At 32.2% G+C, this 21,778-nt stretch overlaps 1 protein-coding gene across 6 annotated transcripts in view; it reads right to left on the bottom strand.

Annotated features, from left to right (window-relative positions):
- TFG (trafficking from ER to golgi regulator) overlaps positions 1 to 21,778 on the bottom strand; it is a 35,749-nt gene that overhangs the window by 905 nt on the left and 13,066 nt on the right. For 3 of the 6 annotated variants that reach the window (XM_074301047.1, XM_074301048.1, XM_074301049.1), the window contains exons 4-7: positions 12,762 to 12,908; positions 11,173 to 11,340; positions 6,893 to 7,021; positions 3,414 to 3,506 (exon numbers count right to left, since the gene is read on the bottom strand). In XM_074301047.1, the coding sequence (XP_074157148.1) occupies positions 3,414 to 3,506; positions 6,893 to 7,021; positions 11,173 to 11,340; positions 12,762 to 12,908 (537 nt within the window). Of the gene's footprint in view, positions 1 to 3,413; positions 3,507 to 6,880; positions 7,022 to 11,172; positions 11,341 to 12,761; positions 12,909 to 21,778 lie in introns of all 6 variants that reach the window. The other 3 variants (XM_074301045.1, XM_074301044.1, XM_074301046.1) reach the window with 1 other exon arrangement.

The following is a 21,778-nucleotide window of genomic DNA, read 5'->3' as shown; positions in this document are numbered from 1 at the left end:
TGTATATAAGTAAAATGGTTTCACAAAATCTGATTAGTAACTTTTAATGTTAAGAGTCAAAATGCCTTTCTAGTCAGAAGGACTGTCCATAGATAGAACAAATTTAAGACAAATAAATCACAGGCATTTGTAAAAAAAAAAAAAAAAAAAGACAAAGAAAAAAAGCACAGCAGCAAATTACATGTTGTATTATTTCAAAAACCAAATGATTATCTAATGCTATGCAGCAAATGCACTTGCAGAAACAGAAAACTCATTTTAACCACAATTTTATTTTGTAAACTGAAGCCACAGTGTTCATTTGTTTTTAATTCAATCATTATAGCATTTTAAAGAGAAAGGAGAAAGATTAATTGAAATGTTATAATAGAGTAAGTAAGGAGAATTATATAAAAGCAATCTCATACAAAAATCACATTTTTTAGTGCATTCTTCACAGGGGTGCACCTGCAGAGTGTTTTTTAAAAATAATATATTGCAAAATTAAGAAAAGGATTACAATGCTGTTGGGTGCATTCTATAATGGCAATGAGGTATTGCTTATTCTTTCCTGTAAGTCATAAAAACTCGCATTTAACTCTTGTAAAACATTATTATTTTCATAATTCCTGAAATAGTATTAACCTTTAGATTTTACATCTCATATTTGTACCTTTTTAAAATTTATAATATTTAGCATACGTGCACTTAAATGCATGAAAATACTACAACACCCCCATCAACATATGTATTCATAATGTGCTATAATCATGTTCCCATAGAATGTGATTTGTTTTGGTTTTTTTTTAAAGAAAAATCTGCTTCGACTGAAAGCTTTTATCTCTACTATGAAACACACCTGCAGCTACTTGCAATGAAACCTCTCCATTGACTGGAATCCTGTCAGCATTAAACACCAGATACATAAGAAAATTATTAAAATATGCACAGCCCTGAATATAAAATAAGGATCGAAGAATTGATTTGAGTATATCCTGAACTCACCTTGAACTTAGGTTCAAAATTTACTCATGAAAAAAATCTTTTGATAAAACTCTATGAAAAACCAATGTGTCAAAAATGATGTCAAAATGTACCATTTCATATTTCCACAATTTTTGTTCTCCAAGTTGGCTACTGTAATACCTTCTGATTTGTATAAATAACAGGAAATCAAAGAAAATTGGGAATGTAGAGACAAGTCTTTCTTTAGTTTAAAAAAAAAATTTAAGGATTAAAGGTCTCAGAATACCAGGATTCTGATTGTAGGCCCCTAAAGAAGCTTTTCTTATAGCACACTTTTCCTTAGTATATAATAAATTTAAAATTTCAAGTATTTTATTCAGGAAGAAAAAAAAATGTTTAGTGAGCCTCTAACCAAATACTAATCAATACCAAAAAAAACCAAAACCCTTGATTTAATTTTCCAATTACTAACCCCCCCCCAAAAAAGGTTTGACCTTTGTAATTTATTTTTTAAAATTCAGGATGGGCAAATAATATAAAATACCTGAGGAAGGGAAAAGATAAGACAAAAATATCCACTTTCAATAAAAAGTTTTGAGCAGCAGAGAATGGAGTAAATTCTATTTTCTGAGTCTTGCCATTTAATTCAAAAATTTGAGACTTGAGATTTTTAAAAAATGAGGCCTAACATATCTATTTAGATAATATATCATTAATCATTTGCCTGAAAGACAAAGAAGCTCAAAATATTAATAAACACCTGATTGACAATTCCACTTCAAGTCAACTTCTGTAGAGAAATAGCAGACTGCGGCCATGTACCCATTATATAGATAAGTTTTCTCTTTTTCAAAAAAGTTCTTGTTGAAGTCTTTAAGAAATGGAACTTTTGCAGCTTTGTAGCAGTATGGTGTAAAAGAAAAAGCCCATGCTTAGTAAAGTGCCAGACATGAGCAATAGCCTCAACTGACTGGTGTTAAGCAACTGGGTTTTCTTGAGTAACCTTACCCTAAATACTCTTACCCAAGAAAACCCATTTCAAATCAATATCTATATAATTGAGAGTTCAAAGAGATGATCTTTAAGGTTTCTTCTACTCATAAAGATTATATGAATTATTTAATTAAAATCACATTTTGAAAGAATAAAATTCTTTAAAGTGTTTGGCTTTAAAAAATTACAACTCAAGTTTAACATTTTTAAAAAATTTATTCTGTGCCACAGAGAAAGGAATGGCAGCTTATACAGTTATTGAACTACAGCCAATATTCCTATAATGAAAATTTGTATAAAACCCAAAAAGTTAAAATCCAGAGACGGCATGTTTCATCAAATGTTTGAGACTACTAAATTTCAGAACAAAAACTGGCAGCATACATCTTCATAACAGAATTTAACATATATATATATAGCAAATTATTTTGTATTCAACAGCTTCATTATTCATAAAAATAAAAAATTAAAGCCAATATACGTCTCCCATAGTCACTATAGATTTAAAGCCGAATGGCACACTTGAAGTCAACTAATTCCAAATTACCATTTTATAGATGAGAAAACTGAGGCCTAGAAATGTTAAATCATAGAGCCAGGAAGGGGCAGAACCTGTACCTCAATTCAGAAATTTTCATTTCATCCAATGCCTTTTTCTACCAAGCCAATGTTCTAAATTAAATCAGACATAAAGCTAGTATCTGAATTATAAAACTTAATTGCAGCTTTCCATTAGTCATTTACCAAATAAAAACAATTTCTACTTTTAGGATCACTAATGTAATTAAAAATAATTATTAAATGAGCTCCTTTCAATCCACTTTGTATGTATAACTTCTGTTCAAGTATCCATTACTTCAAAAAATTTGTTAAAAATCTAATAATTACATAATCTGACCCTTAGGTCATTTAGTAAGATCAATTTTTAAAATACTACACTATTGGGAAATCAAGAACATTGGCTTCATTGTGACAAACCAAGAGATTTAATTTAGATAAATTTATGGAAATATCTGACACTGACAAGCTGAAATGGATTTTTCAGAACAAATATCAGGTCATCTAATATTAAGTTTTACAAATCAAAGAATAGCATGGGGGAGAGGAGACTCCCCTTAACTGTGATTTATTTTGTGACAAGTTCTTGTTTCTTGCAATCTGGCTTCTTTTAGAAGTCTCATATATTTGGTGATTTCAGTGAAATTAAAATCTATACTGTTGTTTTTAAACCATTACCTACCAGAACTACAGAAACGCACGTTTTTGATGCTCATACTTAAATCCAAATGGTTCAAATTACAATTATTTAAAGTATTAGAAATGTGAAAATTATATTAGATGTTCTTCACCAGAATAATTAAGTACCTAGTAGTTACATATATATTTATAAAAATAAAATCAAATGTAAAAATCAAGTAGTTAAAATCAGATACCATAGAAACCATATACTTAAATCCCTTTTGTCAGCTGCTTACCTGAATACTGCATACCATATTGTTGTGGAGGCTGAGCCTGTGGCTGCTGAGTACCATAGCTGGCCTGTTGTTGGTACTGTTGATACATCTGACCTACACATTAAGAGAATAGAATTTTGAAGTCTAATAAATATATTAAAAATATTAATAGTTAATATTTTCAATACTTTCATCTCCTTTGACTCTAAAAACACTGTAAAGAGTAGTGCTATGCCTATTTTACAAAAGAAGAAACTGAGTCTTAGAGAGTTGTTTGAGTATATTGCCTAAAGTCTTTTTTTTTCTTTTCTTTTTTTTTTTCTGAGGCTGGGTTAAGTGACTTGCCCAGGGTCACAGAGCTAGGAAGTGTTAAGTGTCTGAGTCCAGATTTGAACTCAGGCCCTCCTGAATTCAGGGCTGGTGCTCTATCCACTGCGCCACCTAGCTGCCCCTTGCTTAAAGTCTTAAAGTTAATAAAAGGCAGAACCTGGATTTGAACTCAATCCAAATCAAATATTCTTCCCAAGTAATTTGAGCCCTCTTCACCTGTGTCTCCTGACACAGTACTAGTGTACTAACTGGTCTCCTTGCTTTATCTCTAGCCTCACTCCAATCCATCCTGCACACACATATTAAGCTGTTTTACTTTAAAGCATAGCTCTGAACACGTTATTACTCAAACTCTAATTGCTTCCTATTGCCTCTACTATAGAATACAAACACCTTGTTTCAGCTTTTAAAGCTCTTCATAACCAGGCCTTACTCTAAACTCTACCTTCCAGCCTTATCATCTCCTTTCATACATTCTATGTTTCAGTCAAACTGGGTTTTCACATGTGACACTCCAGATGGAAATTACTGATGAACAAAGCAGCATATGCTATCATAGTCCTATCAGTTGGCTTTGCTCAATATTTTTGTTGTTATAAGGAAGGGATCAATGTTAGAAGGGGAAATGAATAGTGAAAAAACAAAAAGGCAACAATAAAACTAAAACATTTAATTAACTAGAATAATATGTTAAAAATCTGTTTTTTTATGACTTTGATTCAAGTATTTGGTATGTGTCTTGGCTAAGGTCAGTCAAAACATCTGTGTCTAACAACTAGTAAACTTGGTACTTAAGCTTGAAATAATTTTTTTTTAAGTATTTTAAGGTTGTTTTTTTTTAAAGCATCTTTTATTATAAGAGATAATATAATATCAATAAAGATATTTTCTGAAGTAGAGAAACCTATCAAAATTTTGCTAACAAATCTATGTTCCCTAAATGAAAATCTATTATTCCAAAAGATTTTGTAAGGATAAATGTTGAAACTATCTTTGCATGTATTTTGAAAAATAAAAAGCTATTAGTATTTTTAAAAATTTCTTTTTTTTTTTTTTTGCACAAATAAAATGAATGCAACCAAAATTAGAAGAAAAAACTGAGGGGGAGAGGTGTTAAAACAAAGATCTTCAATAAAAACCTCATTTTCCTTTTTTTTGGATTCAGGAAGATTTAGGTTTTTTTTAATTTTTTTTTATTTGGTATTTTTTCCCCCAGGTACATTCAGAACAAATTTTTTACATTTGTTTTTAAGATTTTTGAGTTTTAGGTTCTCTCTCTTATCCTCACCCACAATTAAGAAACCACATGGGAAGTTATGCAAAATATTTCCATTAATCAAATTGTGAAAGAAAAAACATAAGATTGGGGCAGCTAGGTGGCAAGGTGGCTAGAGTACCAGCCCTGAAGTCAGGAGGACCTGAGGTTCAAATCTTGTCTCAGATACTTAACACTTCCTAGCTATGTGACCCTGAGTAAGTCACTTAACTCCAACAGTCTCAGCAAAAAACAACAACAACAAGATTTCCCACCCTAATAAAAATAAAAACCCTCAAGAAAAATTAAACTAAGGGGGCAGCTAGGTGGTGCAGTGGATAGAGCACCAGCCCTGAATTCAGGAGGACCTGAGTTCAAATCTGATCTCAGACACTTAACACTTCCTAGCTGTGTGACCCTGGGCAAGTCACTTAACCCCAGCCTCAGGGGGAAAAAAATTAAACTAAAAATAAAGAGAGATGGAGTAATAGAGAATACTTCCATCTGTATTCAGACACAATCATTTCCTTCTCTGGGTATGGAGAGGATTTTTCATCTTAAGTCCTTCAAAGAAGGTATAGATAACTGTACTACTGAAAATAACAAAATCTTTTACAGCTGAAAGACCTCATTTCTCAAAAAAGGAAAAGAAAATCTATTGTTTCAAAACACATAGAAATCATTCTATGGCACTGATTACTAATATACTTTATCAAAGTCACTTTCAATTAATAAAGGTATAAAGCAAAAGTTGCTACATTATGGAATAATTGCACTATTATTGAGGTTAGTATAATTTTCAAATTGATTTCAGGTAAAAAGGAAGGGCATTTTAAAAACCCCATCCTTCTAACTTTTTAACAGAATGCAAAATTTTTGCAACAGGAATTTTAAGTGTTATTTATGAGGCTTTTATAGATCAGAAGTGCTTTAAATGTAATTTTCACATACCACATTTTTATTCTGATTACATATTTCTGCTTCTTTTAATAGCTATCTGCCTCTACTAATTTATGCTACTCTAGTAATTTTATGCTATTGTTCTGGCAGTTAGAATTAAGTGAGAGAAGGAAAAGAAGAAAGCCCTAAAATATAGGGCATAATAATTAGTCCCCTACCAATCACCAAAAGTGAATTTTCTCAAAGGTTTACCCAGATTTAACTCTAGTAGTCAACTGGACAATAAAAGAATTGCCCAGGAAAATATGAGTATTTCAAAAATTACACAATGATTCAATGCCATAAAAAAGGAAAATCAAACATTGTTTCCTACAAACTTACCTCTCTTTACACAATGAAAATACAATATATACTACCACCTGTCCCTTAAAATATATAGCTAGAGCACCACCTGGTGATTTCCTATGGAACCTTAAAATAAAACAAAAAACTAACACATAAACAAGTATAAAATAAAGCTTTTAAATCTATTCATGTTAGTGGTGCTTTGAACATACTAAAAATATGATTCTCATAATTTTCCATTTTAAAACTGTGCTTAAAATTCCAATAGACGTGTGATGGAAAGAGCCATCCACATTTAGAGAGAGAACTACAGAGACTTAATATGGATCAAAGCATAGTATTTTCAACTTATTTTTGTGATATGTTTGCTTTTTTTCTCATTTGTTTTTCTTTCACTTTTGATCTGATTTTTCTTGTGCAACATAATGAATATAGAAATATGTTTAGAAGAATTGCACATGTTTAATCTACAATGGATTGCTCACTTGTCTATGGGAGGGTTTTGAAGGGAGGCAGGGAGAAAAAGTTGGAATACAAAGTTTTGCAAATGTGAATGCTAAAAACCATCTTTGCATATATTTGGTAAACTAAAAAGTTATTTTAAAAAATTAAAAAATAAAACTATACTTAATTTCACAATTTAATTCTTATTTTTTACCTTCAATCTGACCTGCCTGTGTTTGAGCTCCTGTATATGGAGGTTGTTGTGGCTGGACACCTGGTGGATGAGCTGCAGATGAGGAGGAAGCAATGCTATCTGGTGTTCCAGAACGTTCTTCTGCAGGAGCACTGGGTGGTCCTGAAGAATGATGAAAAGTATAATCAACAACCTAGCATAGAACTCTATGCAGTAGACGCTTAATATTTTCTTAAAAGCAAGTTACATACAGAAAGGGGAGAAAAAGATAATTAAAGCAACTATATTTCAAGCTTAAACCACAAGTAAAATTTTTAAGTGTCATATTTGTATTCTTAGAATATTAAAAATGTCAGAAAAATGGTTTCAGTATACTGAATGGAAGAATTATAGAAGAATGTGGCAGACAAAAACTGCATAGGATTAGAATGGTTTGTACTTTGAATCAGTGGATAAAATATTCACACTAATAATATCACAGGTTTGCTTAAGTACCAAGTATTCCCTCCCTTCAACTCTAATTTTTTTTTTTACTTGCTATTTTTCAACAAGTTCCAGACTTGCAAATGAAGTCTCCAATGCCACTGAGCAAGAAGTTGATTGTACATTCCTACAATCCCCCTGTAAGAATCAGCAGGTATCTCAATGTCTTATCAGTACTATTCCAATATTCATCTTTTACAGACCAAAGGAAATTTAGACGATGAAAAAAATCAAGTCAAACTCTGACTCCAAGAAGCTACTAAAAAAAAAAAAAAGAGCATATCTCCCCTGGTATCTAAAGGAGCCATCTCTACTTGAATGTTCCAAAGTTGGGCACTAAAAATAGATAACAATCCATCCCTCTTTTTTTCCTTTCCTCACATCCCCCAAAATCTTGTACTAGTTCCTTAATACTATTAAACATGCCACTAGGTTGCTTTACTTAAATAAATGTACGTCTGATCGTTCCTTTCAACAATACAGAAAGGCAGTAATCTATGCTTGCCCATCCTGTGTACATCTTCCTTGAAATTCACCATAACTTGCTGGATACTTTCCTCAATTTCTCTAGACATTAAAAAGGTACCAGTAGAACACTGTTCACTTGTCATCCCTCACCATCAACAGAACCAACCAGCTTACTCTTCCTATCCTACTTTTTCCAGATAACATATTTACTCCTGTTCTCCTTCAAACTCCATTCCTGGTTACATGCTACAGCCATGTGCCTCTATGTTGGTCCTTATGCAATATTCATTTTTAAATCTTTGGAAGCTATTGTATTATATGTTTAACAGTCACATATAGTCACAGACTATAAAATGTTACTAAAAAGTTATTTTCATCTCCATAGGAAACTGGATTATTAGAAAAACTCTGAAATTTCCTAAAGACAATACTACCTAATCTCCTCCTTTTAACTTTGGGTTTAACTCTTTATCATTTGTACTGTCTTTCCCAGGTATACATTCTAAAGAATGCAGAGTCATAATCAAAGTAACAGATATTCTTTATTTGGCCTTTCCTGTGTAACCAGGCCCAACAACTCTTGAGTATTTACTTATCTCTTCTCGGAAGCTATTAACTATAACATAATACTACCCACAAACAGAAGTAGCTGGAGGACCTCACTATCCACTAAGAATTCTTCAACTTGGATTGTTGTATTCTTACCCACAAATACTTTAAGAAGCTCATCAAATATTTATGATGAGAGGATCACTAAATAAGGTTATATCAGTTGTTTCATCTTCCAAAAAATCTTGAACTGTGATGTAATGAAAGTAACTTGTTAGGAGAGATACCAGAAGGTGGAATTTAACTCTACTAAATCAAATGCTTTTTCATTATCAACAAAGCTTTGTGGGTTCTTACATTCTCTACCTTTTAAGATATTGTAAAATGGTAAAGATGCAATTCAGTGTGCATTGTGGGTTTTTACATTCTCTATCTTTTAAGATACTGTAATGGTAAAGATGTAGTCCAGTGTGGAATAGTACTTAGGGGAAAAAACCCTGCATTTTTCCTACTAAAATCTTCATAGAGAATATCCTCAATTCATGCATGGATTAAGTTTCAAAGATTTTGTATAGACAGAAAACAGGCATAGAGTTGGTAGCTATGGGTATAGTCAGTGATTTTCAGTACCAAAAAGATCCAAAATTTTTTCCATGTCTTTGATACCCTTTTCTCCTTCAGATACTTTGTAAATTGACTCCTCAATGTGTCTTCACAATTGTGTTGCCCTCAGAATGTTTCTCCTCTAAATACACTTGATTTAGTCCAGATGCTTTTCTTAAATGCAATTTCAACCTCTCCTGTAAGCACATTTAGGACTGATGGAGTCCTACTTTGAAAAAGTTTATAAGCCGCAACCGTTCTTTTATTGATATCTGGTGAATAAAATTATTTATTTTATTTATTCTGTTTGTATAATATATGAAATAGGATTACACAAGAGAGAATTGTAAAGTTATTTAGAAAAGAGAAAAAAAAAACAAAAAACACCAAGATGTTTTTTAACCTGGAGATTTGATTTAAATATTGAAGTGTCCCCAAAGCAAAACACAACAAATTAAAATTTTCTTGTTATAATTCTAAAATTCTTAGTTCAAATTTTAATCAATAAGCAAATATTTATTTATTAAGCACCTACCATGTGACAGGTACTGCGGTTAGCACAGGTAGTAAGGAAACAAAGACAACCATGAAACAATCCCTGAATTCAAAAAAACTTACATTCTATCAGCAAGAACAACATGTACATATAAGTAGTTATAAAATATATATGAAATAAAAAGTATTGAAAGGGAGAGGAGGCAGAGAAATGCTAAAGGTAAAGAAACATTCTCATATAGGAACTTGCATGTAAGTAAACTTTGAAAAAAGGTAGGCAGTCTAAGAGATAAGTGAGTAGAGAGGTGCATTCCAGACACAGGGGGAGGGGAGGGTGGAAGAAGGCAGGAGAGCCGATAATCTGCACAAAAGCAACGTGAAAGGAGATGAAATATTGGGCCAGGGGAGGTGGGACAGCCAGTAAGCAAGTTTGGTGGGACTACATACTGTGTGAAACAGACTAATGTGTAGAAAAGTCTGAAAAGGCAGACTAGAGGCAAATTGTCAATGGCTTTAAATAACAAGCAGAGAAGTGTGCATTTAATCTTAGTGAGCAACAAGGAATTACTAGAATTTATTCAGCAATGGAGCAACGTAGTAAGACCCTGACTGAGAAAAACACCAACAGCTAAATGAAGACATATGACAAAGGGAGAAACTTGAGGCAGAAAGACTAATAGTTAACTTCAATAGTCTAGAAGAAAGATGAGCCCTGAATAACTATATGAGTAAAGAAAAAGACATATGGAAGAGATACTGTAGAAGTAGGAACAATAAGATTTGGCAATGAAATACATATATCTAGTTAGGTAGAATGAGGAATTAAAGATGACACTGTGGCTGTGAATTTAAATAATTGGAATGAATGGTGGTACCCTCAAAAAATAGGCAAGTTAAGAAGTGATCTGGGAGGAAAGATGTGCTCTTTTCTGGACATGATGAGTTTAAGAAGTCTGTGAGGACACCCGGTGCCACAGGCAGCTGCTGATGTGAGACAGGAGGTCAGACATATAAGGTTGGATATATAGCTCTAAGAATCACATGTAGAAAAAATGACAAATTCATGTGAGTGTATGTGTTCATTAGGAGAATATAGAGGGAAAAGATAATGTTTTTGAAAATGTGAATGTTAAAAACCATCTTTGCATATATTTGGTTAACTAAAAAGTTATTTGAAAAAAATAAAACTACACTTAATTTCACAATTTAATTCTTATTTTTTTACCTTCAGTCTGACCTGCCTGTGTTTGAGTTCTCATGACAGAGTATTAAGGATATAGGGATGATGATTCCACAAAACAAACAACAATAAAAACTGATAAAGTAGTAACACATATTGGAGGAAATCTAAGAGAGAACAATGCCATAAAAACTCAGAAAGGAGAAAGTATCTCAGAGGAAAAGGAAGTCAACAATGCAAATTACTACCAATAAGTTAAGAAGACCAAGAAAAGGAACTTGAATTTGTCAGTTAAGACACCAATAGTTTCAAAGAATAGTTTCAGTTCAATGAAGATGTCAGAAAAGTCAGAATGTAAGGGGAAGATGGAAAGGAAGAGGAAGAGAGTGTGAGGAGGAGAAAGAGAGAGGGGGAGAAAGGGAGGGGGAAGAGAGGAAGATAAGGAGACAGAGAGGGAGACAGGGAGAGAAAAGACCAAAAGAAAAGCTCATAGATGATTTTTAAAATTTACCTTTAATAAAACATGTGCTCCTACCTGAAACCTGATCATCTGTAAGACCAAAGGCTGACATGACATTTTTGTTGATTTCATCTTGATTTTTTAATGGATCAAAAGCAGACATACTTGCTGCCATTACTTGGGTAGATTGTTTGCCTGAAGAATCGGAAGCAGTGGGTTTTTCTTCCCTACTATCCACAGTATCTAGATTTAGAATAAGGAAGAACAAAATTCATTTTCATTTTAAATGGAAATAATAATAAAGGAATAACATTATTAACAATCTCTGATTAATAAAGTTCTTAGCAAAGAGAAATATGGCAAACTTTTTACTCATTTTTTTAAACGCGTATTTTGGGTCATGGAATTTTAGAGGTGACAAGCACTGTATGTGGACCACCTCTCTCATTTTATAGAGATACCATGTCCCACAGAAGTGAAATGACTTGTCCAAAGTCACAGACCAGAATCATGACTAGTATTCTTCCCACTTTATCATACTGCCTCTAAAAGTTTCATAAAATGATTACAAGTTAATTTTGAAGAGTTCAGTTTTAAGTTTAAATCACAAGGAATCACATTAGATAACTATAGCATATCAAAGACAATATACATCAAAGAGGTTTTTCTTCTATGTTTAAAAAAATATATAAATCAACAAATAAATATTTTGAGTTTATACTCTACTTTTTCCCCAAGAAGATCAGAGCCTATGTCCTCAGCGGGCATTTATTCTTACAACTCATAAAAAAATATTATTTGTATTTTATATATGAAAAACTGATGTGCATGCAAGCATGTGTACACATACACAAAAACACTAAGAGCTGGCAATCACTGATAATAACCTTTTAGTACCCTATGGTGGGATAAAAACAGATTTATAAGCAGCAAGAGTTCTGTCAAAGGAGAGTAGAGGTCAGGACTTTTTTACATTTTATTACACAATAACTAAAATATTGCAAATTTTAAAGATTATTCACTGGTCTTTCATTATTACATCACCTTCTATGCTGAACAGAAATATTCTACCTTAAATCCCATTCAATATGCTTTATTACTGATAGAAAAAGAAGGGTCTTATTGTAAAACTATTCCACTCATTACTATCCTATTACACAAACTGTAAAGAATAGACTTATGACTGTGATGCCTCAGTTTATTCTGATTAAAAAATTACAACCAGAAGTTGCAATCAACAAAGTTAATTCCTAAGTACTTACAGAGTATCTATTATGTGTTGTATAACTGTTCAGTGAAAGAAATGTTCATAAAACAATTTTTCCTTTACCTTGATAAAGGCATTACATATAATACATGTAATCTGAGAAACTATAGACAAATCACTTCACCTTTTAGCAATGTACGCAACAAAGATTATATGTGTTTATGCGTGTAGAGGTATATATATAAGCATGGGTACATTTATGTACATATATATGTCTATACATGCATTTATGTTTACATATGTTTGCAGAGAAGGAGGAATTTTCCATACCAGGAATTCCCCATAGATAACTCATGTGTCTAGATTTAAAAAAAAAAAAAAAGGTAACTGAGGAGATCAGTGTCTCCTTGGTATAAAAAATGGATAATCACAAGTCAAAGACAGGTTTATAACATACCATTTTCAGGGAGACTGGTGGAAGGTCCAGGTTCACCAGGTGGTTCTAAACAATCCAACAAACGATTCACTTTGTTTCTAAGTTCTATCAGTTCTCTACGGAGATATTTCACCTGACTTGATTCAAGAGGCCTTGGTTGTCCATTAACTGCAAAGGATATATTAATTTATTTATTTAAAATTAATAAAAAGTATTTTATACAAGCCCAATGAATATTAGCATCATAATATAAAATCCAAATGAGTGTTTTAAAATAAATAATTCCATTTAAAACATTAAGCCATAATCATGCAAAGTATCTATATCATGGGCACCACGGAGAGTAGACCTGTAATTTCACTGTTACAGGGAATTCCGAGATAAAGAAACTCCCTCTACTAATGCAGATCAGCAACTTCTTTGCAATTTAGAGACTAGAAGAGATGAAACAAATATGAAATTCTTTCAGACACAAATGCTGCCCAAACCAGATTAAAATATAATTAGGAAATATTTCACAAAATAAAATAAAAATACGATAAAATACAGATAATATTAATGTGTTCACACAAATCATAACATATTGTTTAGTGGCCCTTGTTTTTATCCAAAAACAAGTGAGTTAGAAATTAAGTTACCTAGGGTGACAAATATGACAGAGGCAGAACTTGAATACAGGTCTTCCCAGCTCTAAGACCAACTCTCTATCCATCATGATAGGCTGCTTTCCTTCTAAAGAAGAATACTTTGCAACTCTTGTTTTTTAAGTGATTTTTGTTTATAATCAGTTACTTTTCAAAAAGTAACTGACACACACAATCCCAGTGAAAGCATATCAAAGTCATAGATCATGTTCTAAAGCAGAGGTGTCAAACAAACAGAAATGGAAGCCACTATGCCATACAGAGGGATCCTTGAGAATCATATACTGACATAGAAAACCACACATTAATATAATCTATGTTTTATTGTATTTTTATATATGCTGTTATAAATTTCCCAATTATATTTTAATCTGATTCTAGTTATAACTAAAAGTGTCATGATATGTGGTCCAGGGCCTATGTTTAACAATATGGTCTAGAGCAGGGGTTCTCAAACTACAGCCTGCAGGCCAGATGCGGCGGGCTGAGGACATTTATGCGGCCCACCGGGTTATGGTAAATGGGCTGAGGGGCCGAGACAAAGTGTGAGTTTTTGTTTTTACGATAGTCCGGCCCTCCAACAATCTGAAGAACAGTGAACTGGCCCCCTATTTAAAAAGTTTGAGGACCACTGGTCTAGAGCAGTGAGTCGATAAACCTTAAAGCTCCCTACATAACATCTACAAACACTAATGTGCTTTTAACAAATGGCAAGTTTTAAAACTTTAAGGTCACAGAATAAAAACCAATGCAACACAAAAGCAAAAGGAATAGAATTTATTTAGATATGTCCTTATAAAATGAAAAAGCTTTCTTAAATCTAAAATATAAAGATATATAAAGTCACCAATAAGACTGAATTTGATCAAACTTCTACTTATAGACTTCTAGATTAAAAACGTTATTTCTTAACTATTCATTTATCAATTTAAAACATTTTTATTTCTCTTGTAAGAGTTTTATGTTATTATTTAACATGCATTGGACTACCTGCCATCTAGGGGAGAGGATGGGGAGAAAGAGGGGAAAATCTGTAACAAAAGGTTTTGCATGGGATGTTGCATATGTTTTGTAAGTAAAAAGCTTTAATAATTAAAAAAAAATTTATGTATACTTTCAAAGTATATGTTAAGTAAGACCTGGTTTCTCTCCTATCAACAGATCAACTGTGACTATAAAAAAGTAAAAAGAATGTGACTATTTTATAACACAGACACCAAAACTTATGTAATTCCATCAACAAGGTGGCTCACGAAGGAGCAAAAAACCATAAGTACTATGTTAATAATAAGCACTTTATAAATATTATCTCATTTGATCTTCACAACAACCTTGCAAAATATTATTATGCCCATTTTATAGTTGAGAATCAACAACATTAATTAAGCACCTGAACCAAGGAAAATATACCAACCACTGGGTATATAAAGTCAAAAATCAAACAGTCTTTGCCCTCAAGAACCAACATGAACATATATAACATACACAAGGTAACTTGAGAGAGATCATTAGCAAAGGATTGAGGATATCAGGAAAAGATTTCACATATAACATACTAGGCTAAACAAGAAAACAAGTGATCCTATAAGAGGGCATAAGAGTCAATCCAAAGGCACTGAGATAACCAATGTATGTGTAAAAAATACCAAGAGAACATTTGGAATGAACTAGAGAGAAGAGAACAACATACAATGAGGATGGAAAGGCAGAGGGACCAGGTTGTTAAAGGCTTTAAATGTACAACAGAAGTTCAAATCTGATCCTCAAGAAAACAAAGTCATCGAAGTTCAATGGAGAAAAAAAGGGGTGAGGGAGAAGAAAAAGGAAAAGAAATAAGATCAAATCTGTGCTATTGGAAAATCTCTTCAACATTTGTGGTAAAGAATGAATTATAAAAGGAAAGACTTGAGGCAGAGAGACCAATTAGGTTACTGAAATAGTCTAGGCAAAACATGAAGAGAGCTTCAGTATATCCTTCTGAATGTTATCCCTTTCAAAATAGTCATCTTGGGAAGCTATTCCAATGAATTTGAACTCAAAATATTTTTAAACTTCTTTTGAAACTGCCTTCAGAACCAATGTAGAAGTCAAATAAATAAATAAATAAATAAATAAAGCACATTTCATTTTCTTTTCCTTTCCAGAGAGTAACACTGTGCCTGGCCCATAACAGGAACTAAAAATAAATGTTGCCCAAAATGGTACTGGATCACTTTGATCACTCATCTTGATCACCAGATAAAAATTTGCACCATTAAGGATATTCAGATAATACAACAAACTCTAGATAAAGATAATGTCAAGTAAGAATTTAAAAAAAAATTTTGGGACAACACTGCGCTTACTGTAACAAAATGTATGGTTTCCTAAGGGGATTACTGTGTAAGTCGCTATTATGTTTAAAAGATGTCAAATTTTGTGCAGCAGAGTAAATGTGGAAATATGTAAGAAGAATTGTACATGTTTAATATATATTGGATTGCTTGCTATCTAGTGGATGGGGGTGGGGGGACAAGGGAGAAAAATTTGAAACACAAGGTTTTACAAGGGTGAATGCTGAAAATTATCTTTGCATTATTTTGAAAATTAAAAGCTATTATTAAAAATAAAAAAATAAAATATACATGATTACAAAATAGGTCAAATTTTCTTTAGTGAATATCCAGAGTTATGAATATAATAGGCCATTTAAATTAATAGGTAGTTAGCTCTGTGCCTCCAAATGCCAAAGAAAAACATAAAACAAAGAAAATTTTATTCCTATGAACCTTCTGCTTATACATAAAGTAGAAAAGCAGACAGAAAAGCAGGTGGGGAATGCAAATAATCAGTCTTTTAGACTATATAAAAGCACTGTTGGTACTCAAAATGTAAAATCTCAGGAAGGAAGCACAATGTGGTGGGAGAAAGTGCTGGATTTAAAATGAGAGAATCTAGATTTGAATTGAAATTTAACCATTTTTTTTAAACTAATGTCACTCAAAAGTCACTTATCCATCCTAATTCTCAATTTCTTTAAACTATAAAATTAAGGGCTGTCTAAGATGACCACTATGGTCTTTTTTACTCTTAAATATATAATTTTATGATTTCTTGACAAAGCTAGTTGAGAAAAGAATCACATTAACATTAAAATGGTTGCTGGGCTTTTAGTCAGGAAGACTGAGTTCAAATGCACCCTTAGACACTGTACAATCATGGGCAAGTCATTAACTCTCTTGTCCTCAGTTTTCTCATCTGTACAATGAGCTGAAGAAGAAAATAGCAAATCACTTTAGTATCTTTGCAAAGAAAACCCAAATTTGATCACAAAAAATCAGAACAACAATAATAAATGAAATAGAAGTTTCCACCAGATGGAATGATTCTAAATCCAATTGGTAAAACTAAAGTAATGTTACTGTAACAGCAACCCAGAGGGAGGAGAGGAGGGTTATTTTGCATGGAGTTATAATCAACTTATAACTTATAGATGGCATTGTAGATAAGATTGCTAGGCCTAGAATCAGGAATGTCTAAGTTCAAATTAACAGACCCTTTCTAACTGTATGACCCTAGCGAAGTCACTTAATCTGTCTACCTCAGATTCCTCAACTGTAAAATGGAGATAATAAAAGCCCCTTCTTCCCAGAGTTGTTATAAAAATTAAAGGAGATATTTGTAAAGCATTTAGCCAAGATCCTGACAGAGAAGGTGCTATAAAAATGCTGGCTATTATTATTTTATCTGGAATCTACTTATAACCCATAGTCTTTAACCCAGTTTATTTGAGAAAAAATTTATTAACCACTTGTATGTAACAGCTGGTGCTACTCTTTGACACAACTTGGTAAAAGCTGGTTTCTCTCTTCTGCCACCTTATTTTAACATCTAGTCTTCTCTTCTGGAAATCACATAACTAAGTTATAAACTATCATAAATGTTTCCTCCCTGAAATTAAGGTTCCTCTCATCCCAGAAACAACTTCTATCCCAGTAGATCAAATCTACTTCTATTATATACTGATTCCTTCCACCAAATCCCCGTTTTCTGACCTCCCAGACTATCTTAAGGGCAGAGAGAAAAGAACTGCTTGGAGTTGTAGGAAAACAGAAAGACTAATTACAAAAGTTGGGAACTAGCCTGGCCATTTTGAAAAGCAGTACAGAATTATAATAAGAGCTATAAAATCATTCAACTCCTTGAACCTAATAATGCTACTATTAGATTCCTACCCTAAGGAAATCACTGACAGGAAAATAATTATCTACCTGCTCAAAAATACTAATAGCATTATCTGTAATTGCAAAAAGGTGTAAAAAAATTGAGCAAGGATTGGTAATTTGACAGCTAAATAAGCTGAAATATAAGAACACAATGGGATATCCCTGAACTGTAAAGAACAGCAAATATGAAGAATTCAAAAAACTGTGGCAAGTCAAAGTATGAAGCAAAGGGGAGTGGGGAGGAAGAAAATACAGGCTAAATTCAGCTATGTAAATTAACAAACTATACAGGGTAACAAAACTCAGGTTAAATACAACAGGTGATGTTGGCATTACCTTATCAAAGTTAATATGCAAAATATTGATATCTTTTAACTATAAAAGATCAAAGTGTAATTATTTACAATGAGTTTGGAGTTATTGGTTTTGTTTTGTTTCAGGATTTTTTTTTCTTAATGAAAAAACAGCCATATAGAGGGACCAACAGCCAGATTCTTCTCCTATCCTTCTCATTGTCCCATACATACTTCTTAATAAGCAGATAACTAAATCACAACTCATGCCCAATGGGAGATGGTTTTCCAGACTCCAGGTTGTACAATATAAAACTAAAATATGTAACACAGTAAAAAGCAACTTACCAATAAGAATAGGTTATGGAATCATGCAGAGCAGTTGAGAATAAAATGAATAGAAATAAGAAAAAAGGGGAAAAGGGAGAGGAGAAGAAGCATTGGATCTTAAATTTGAAGACAGATTTAAATCCTAAGCCTGCTAATCGTTACCAGTAAAATCCCGGGCAAATCACTAAAGGGCTCTAGAACCTGTTTCCTCATCTTTAAATCAAAGAATAGTACTAGATCTCCTTTCAGATCCCTTTTAATTGTCAAATCTATGAGCTGGTCACACACGGCCCTTGACATGAATAAAGGATCATTTTAAAAATAAAAATTGTAGAAAATCTAACAAGCTGACTTCTGACTGAGGAAGATAGGGGTTAAAGTTCAAAATCTAACACACACTGGCTTATGTGGGTGACTCTGGGCAAGTCACATAACCTCAAGTTAACAATATGAATATATAAGGTACTAAAGAGAGTTTCCTCACCAGGAGTTCCCCATATCAATAGCAGAAGAAAAGGAAAAATTGTATCATCCATTTTTACCTGAATGTCAAAAAAGCTAATTTTACCACCAAAAAAAACAGAACAAAACAAAAACCAACTAGAATTTCTTCTAATATTTTAATAAAAATGTTTAAGATAGGCTTTATTTTTGAGAGCAGGGAGAGGGAGAGTAAGAGTGGCAAAATCCGTTTTATTTCAAATACTGTCTAACATTTAAATTCCTCCACTGTCTTTCCATCCCTGATCTCTTTATCTGGTAATCCTCCATTAAACTGCAGGTTGCTAACCTGTATCCCAGTAGTTCATTTCCTCCTGTATGCTTCATCTATAATTCTTTTCTAACCCTTTTTTCCACCTACTTTTTAAAACTAGTTTAAAAATTTTCCTTTATAAGATATTCTCTTCTCTACTTAGAACTTCCAATGTTAATATGTTCAACACAAATGTCCAAAACAATTCATTATTTCTTTTCCCCTAAAACTTATTCCTTCTTAACTTTTCATTGTCTTTTGAGGATATCATAATTCTTCCAGTCACTCAGGATAATACATTTTGTGTTATACCTGGCTTTTCACTCTCCTCATCCTCCACACATAATAGACTGGTTGCCAAGTCTTGTCAATTCTATCGCTATATCTCACTTAAATACCTCCTAGTCTAGCTTCTTCTTACCTGGACTATTCCAAGAACCTCCACCTCCTACATGGTCTCAGTTTCTCTCCTCTATAATCCATCTTCCACACAGCTATTAAATTGACATGACTATTAACCATGTTACCACCCTGCCAAGGAGTTTCAGAGGCTCCTCATTGCCACTAAGACAAGGTAAAATTCTTCTGTTTGGCACTTAAAGCTTTTCTTTTCAGGATAATTACACATTATTCCCAATCATACACTCTTGACCCTAGCTAGGCTGGATGACTTGTGATTGCCCATAAGTGCCATTTTCTTTCCTATCACTATGCCATTATATAGGCTATACCCCAAATTAGCAGTACTCTCTTTTCACCTGTCTCTTGGAACTTCTTCAAAGCTTCATTTCATCAAAGACCTTCAAGGAGCCTTTCCTGATTCCTCCAATTGTAAGAAGCTCCCTGATCAGCATGAATATATTTTGTAATCATCTTGGATTTAAAAGTTAATATATTAATATTATACAAGCAATAGAACGTAGTATTCGATAATTACTAATACTATATTACATATTAGTATAAAGTTTTATATATATATATATATATATATACACACACACACACACAATGTATAAATACACTATATTCCTTTTCCACAAAACACTTCCCTTAATATTCCCCATTTCATATTTAAAGAAAAGATATCATTATATTTCTATTCTGTACTATCTCTTGTTAACAGAGAACCCTAATTTAATGTTTTTAGTTGACTCCAGCTAGATTTTCTTTTAAAGTGTCTTCTGGCAAATTATAATCACAAACAGCACTATTTCATTAGAATAAAAGGCCCTAGGAATCACATGTATATTGGTAAGTAAAGATATGTATTTTAGTAAAGTTTTCATCAGGATTGTATATGAAAATAGTTGACGGGCAACATTGCATCCCAACTCTATAAAATCATTTTAAGAAATATTTAATCTTATACTATATTATACTGTCTTGATAATTTTATTTGAAAAAACTGTTAATGAGAGGGAAAAAAATCTACATATACAAAAACATTTATGACACATCTCTTTTTGTGGTAGGAAAAAATTGAAAATTTAGGAAATGATCATCAATTGGGGAATGGCTCAACAAGTTGTGGTTTATGAATATAATGGAATACTAATGTCCTATAAGAAATGATGAGGCCCACTGTTTCACATAAACCTCCAAAGATTTGTATGAACTAATATAAAATGAAGTGAGAAGAACCAGGAAAATATAAATAATAGTAATACTGTAGTAATGATAAAATGTGAAAGACTTAGCTACTCTAATTAATACAATGATTCAAGATGATTCCAAAGGACCCATAATGAAAAGTGCTATTCACTGCCAAAGAGAACCAATGAGCTCTTATGTACAAAATATACTTTTTTCCACTTTTTTTTGTTTCTAGCTTTTTATCATTTTGGATTTGGTTTGTTGGGTTTTTTGCTGATATAGAATTATTTTTTGAATGTCTTCATATATATAATGGATCTCATACTATATGTATAACAGATCAATGGAAGAACAAGGGAAGGAAGAAGGATGAGAATTTGGAATTTCAAAAAAAAAAATTAATGTTAAAAATAAAAACAGATAATTGAATGAGTAAATGAGTGAATTAACTAAAAAGTGTTTATGTATCCAAGTAGAATAAATTAATGTTCACTTTCTGGCTTAAAATTTTTCAATGACTCCCTAAAATATCCCAGGTAAACATTTAAGTTATTTTAAATTTGAGGGACATCAAGGACCTCATCTTTTCTAAATATTGCTTATCTTTGTACATTGTAACAACCAAAACAATTCTCCTTGCCCCTCACTTCCACATCTCTTTAATATATACTCTATGTTTTCTGTTTCAATCATAATATAGAACTGGAAGGGACTTTAGGGAATTAAACCAGAACCCTTGCACAATGTTAAAAGTCAGAAACCACATAATATCATTAGTCACGTATGGAATTCAAATAATAATGTTAAAGTACTGTACATATGTACAAATATATATGCATATGTAAACATATTCATATATGTGGATGTGTACACATATACAAATATACACACATTTAATTTAGAAAGAAATCTTAAGATATTTGCATCTTGATGTGGATTATTTCAAGTATCTGTACTGCTTACAAAATTGTGATATAATTTAAATAGCCTCCATTCACTAGTTTTTCATAAATAAAAGGTTAAGTCTATAATATCAATTCCAGAAAAGTTTTTTGGCTAAATAGCTACCTTAAATGTTTGATTTAAAAACAATATAGTTCATACCTCACTTATATGGCAAACTCAACTATCAGAAAAACAGCCAACAACTAGGAAAAAAAAGCAACAAGATCAAAAAAAAAAAAAAAAAAAAAAGTAAAAGTCCAAAATAAATGCTAAA

Source organism: Sminthopsis crassicaudata, chromosome 3 (genome assembly GCF_048593235.1).
Source record: "Sminthopsis crassicaudata isolate SCR6 chromosome 3, ASM4859323v1, whole genome shotgun sequence".
NCBI classification, from domain to species: Eukaryota; Metazoa; Chordata; class Mammalia; order Dasyuromorphia; family Dasyuridae; genus Sminthopsis; species Sminthopsis crassicaudata.
The sequence above is the reverse complement of the archived record's forward strand: the minus strand, read 5'-3'. Positions and strand labels throughout refer to the sequence as shown.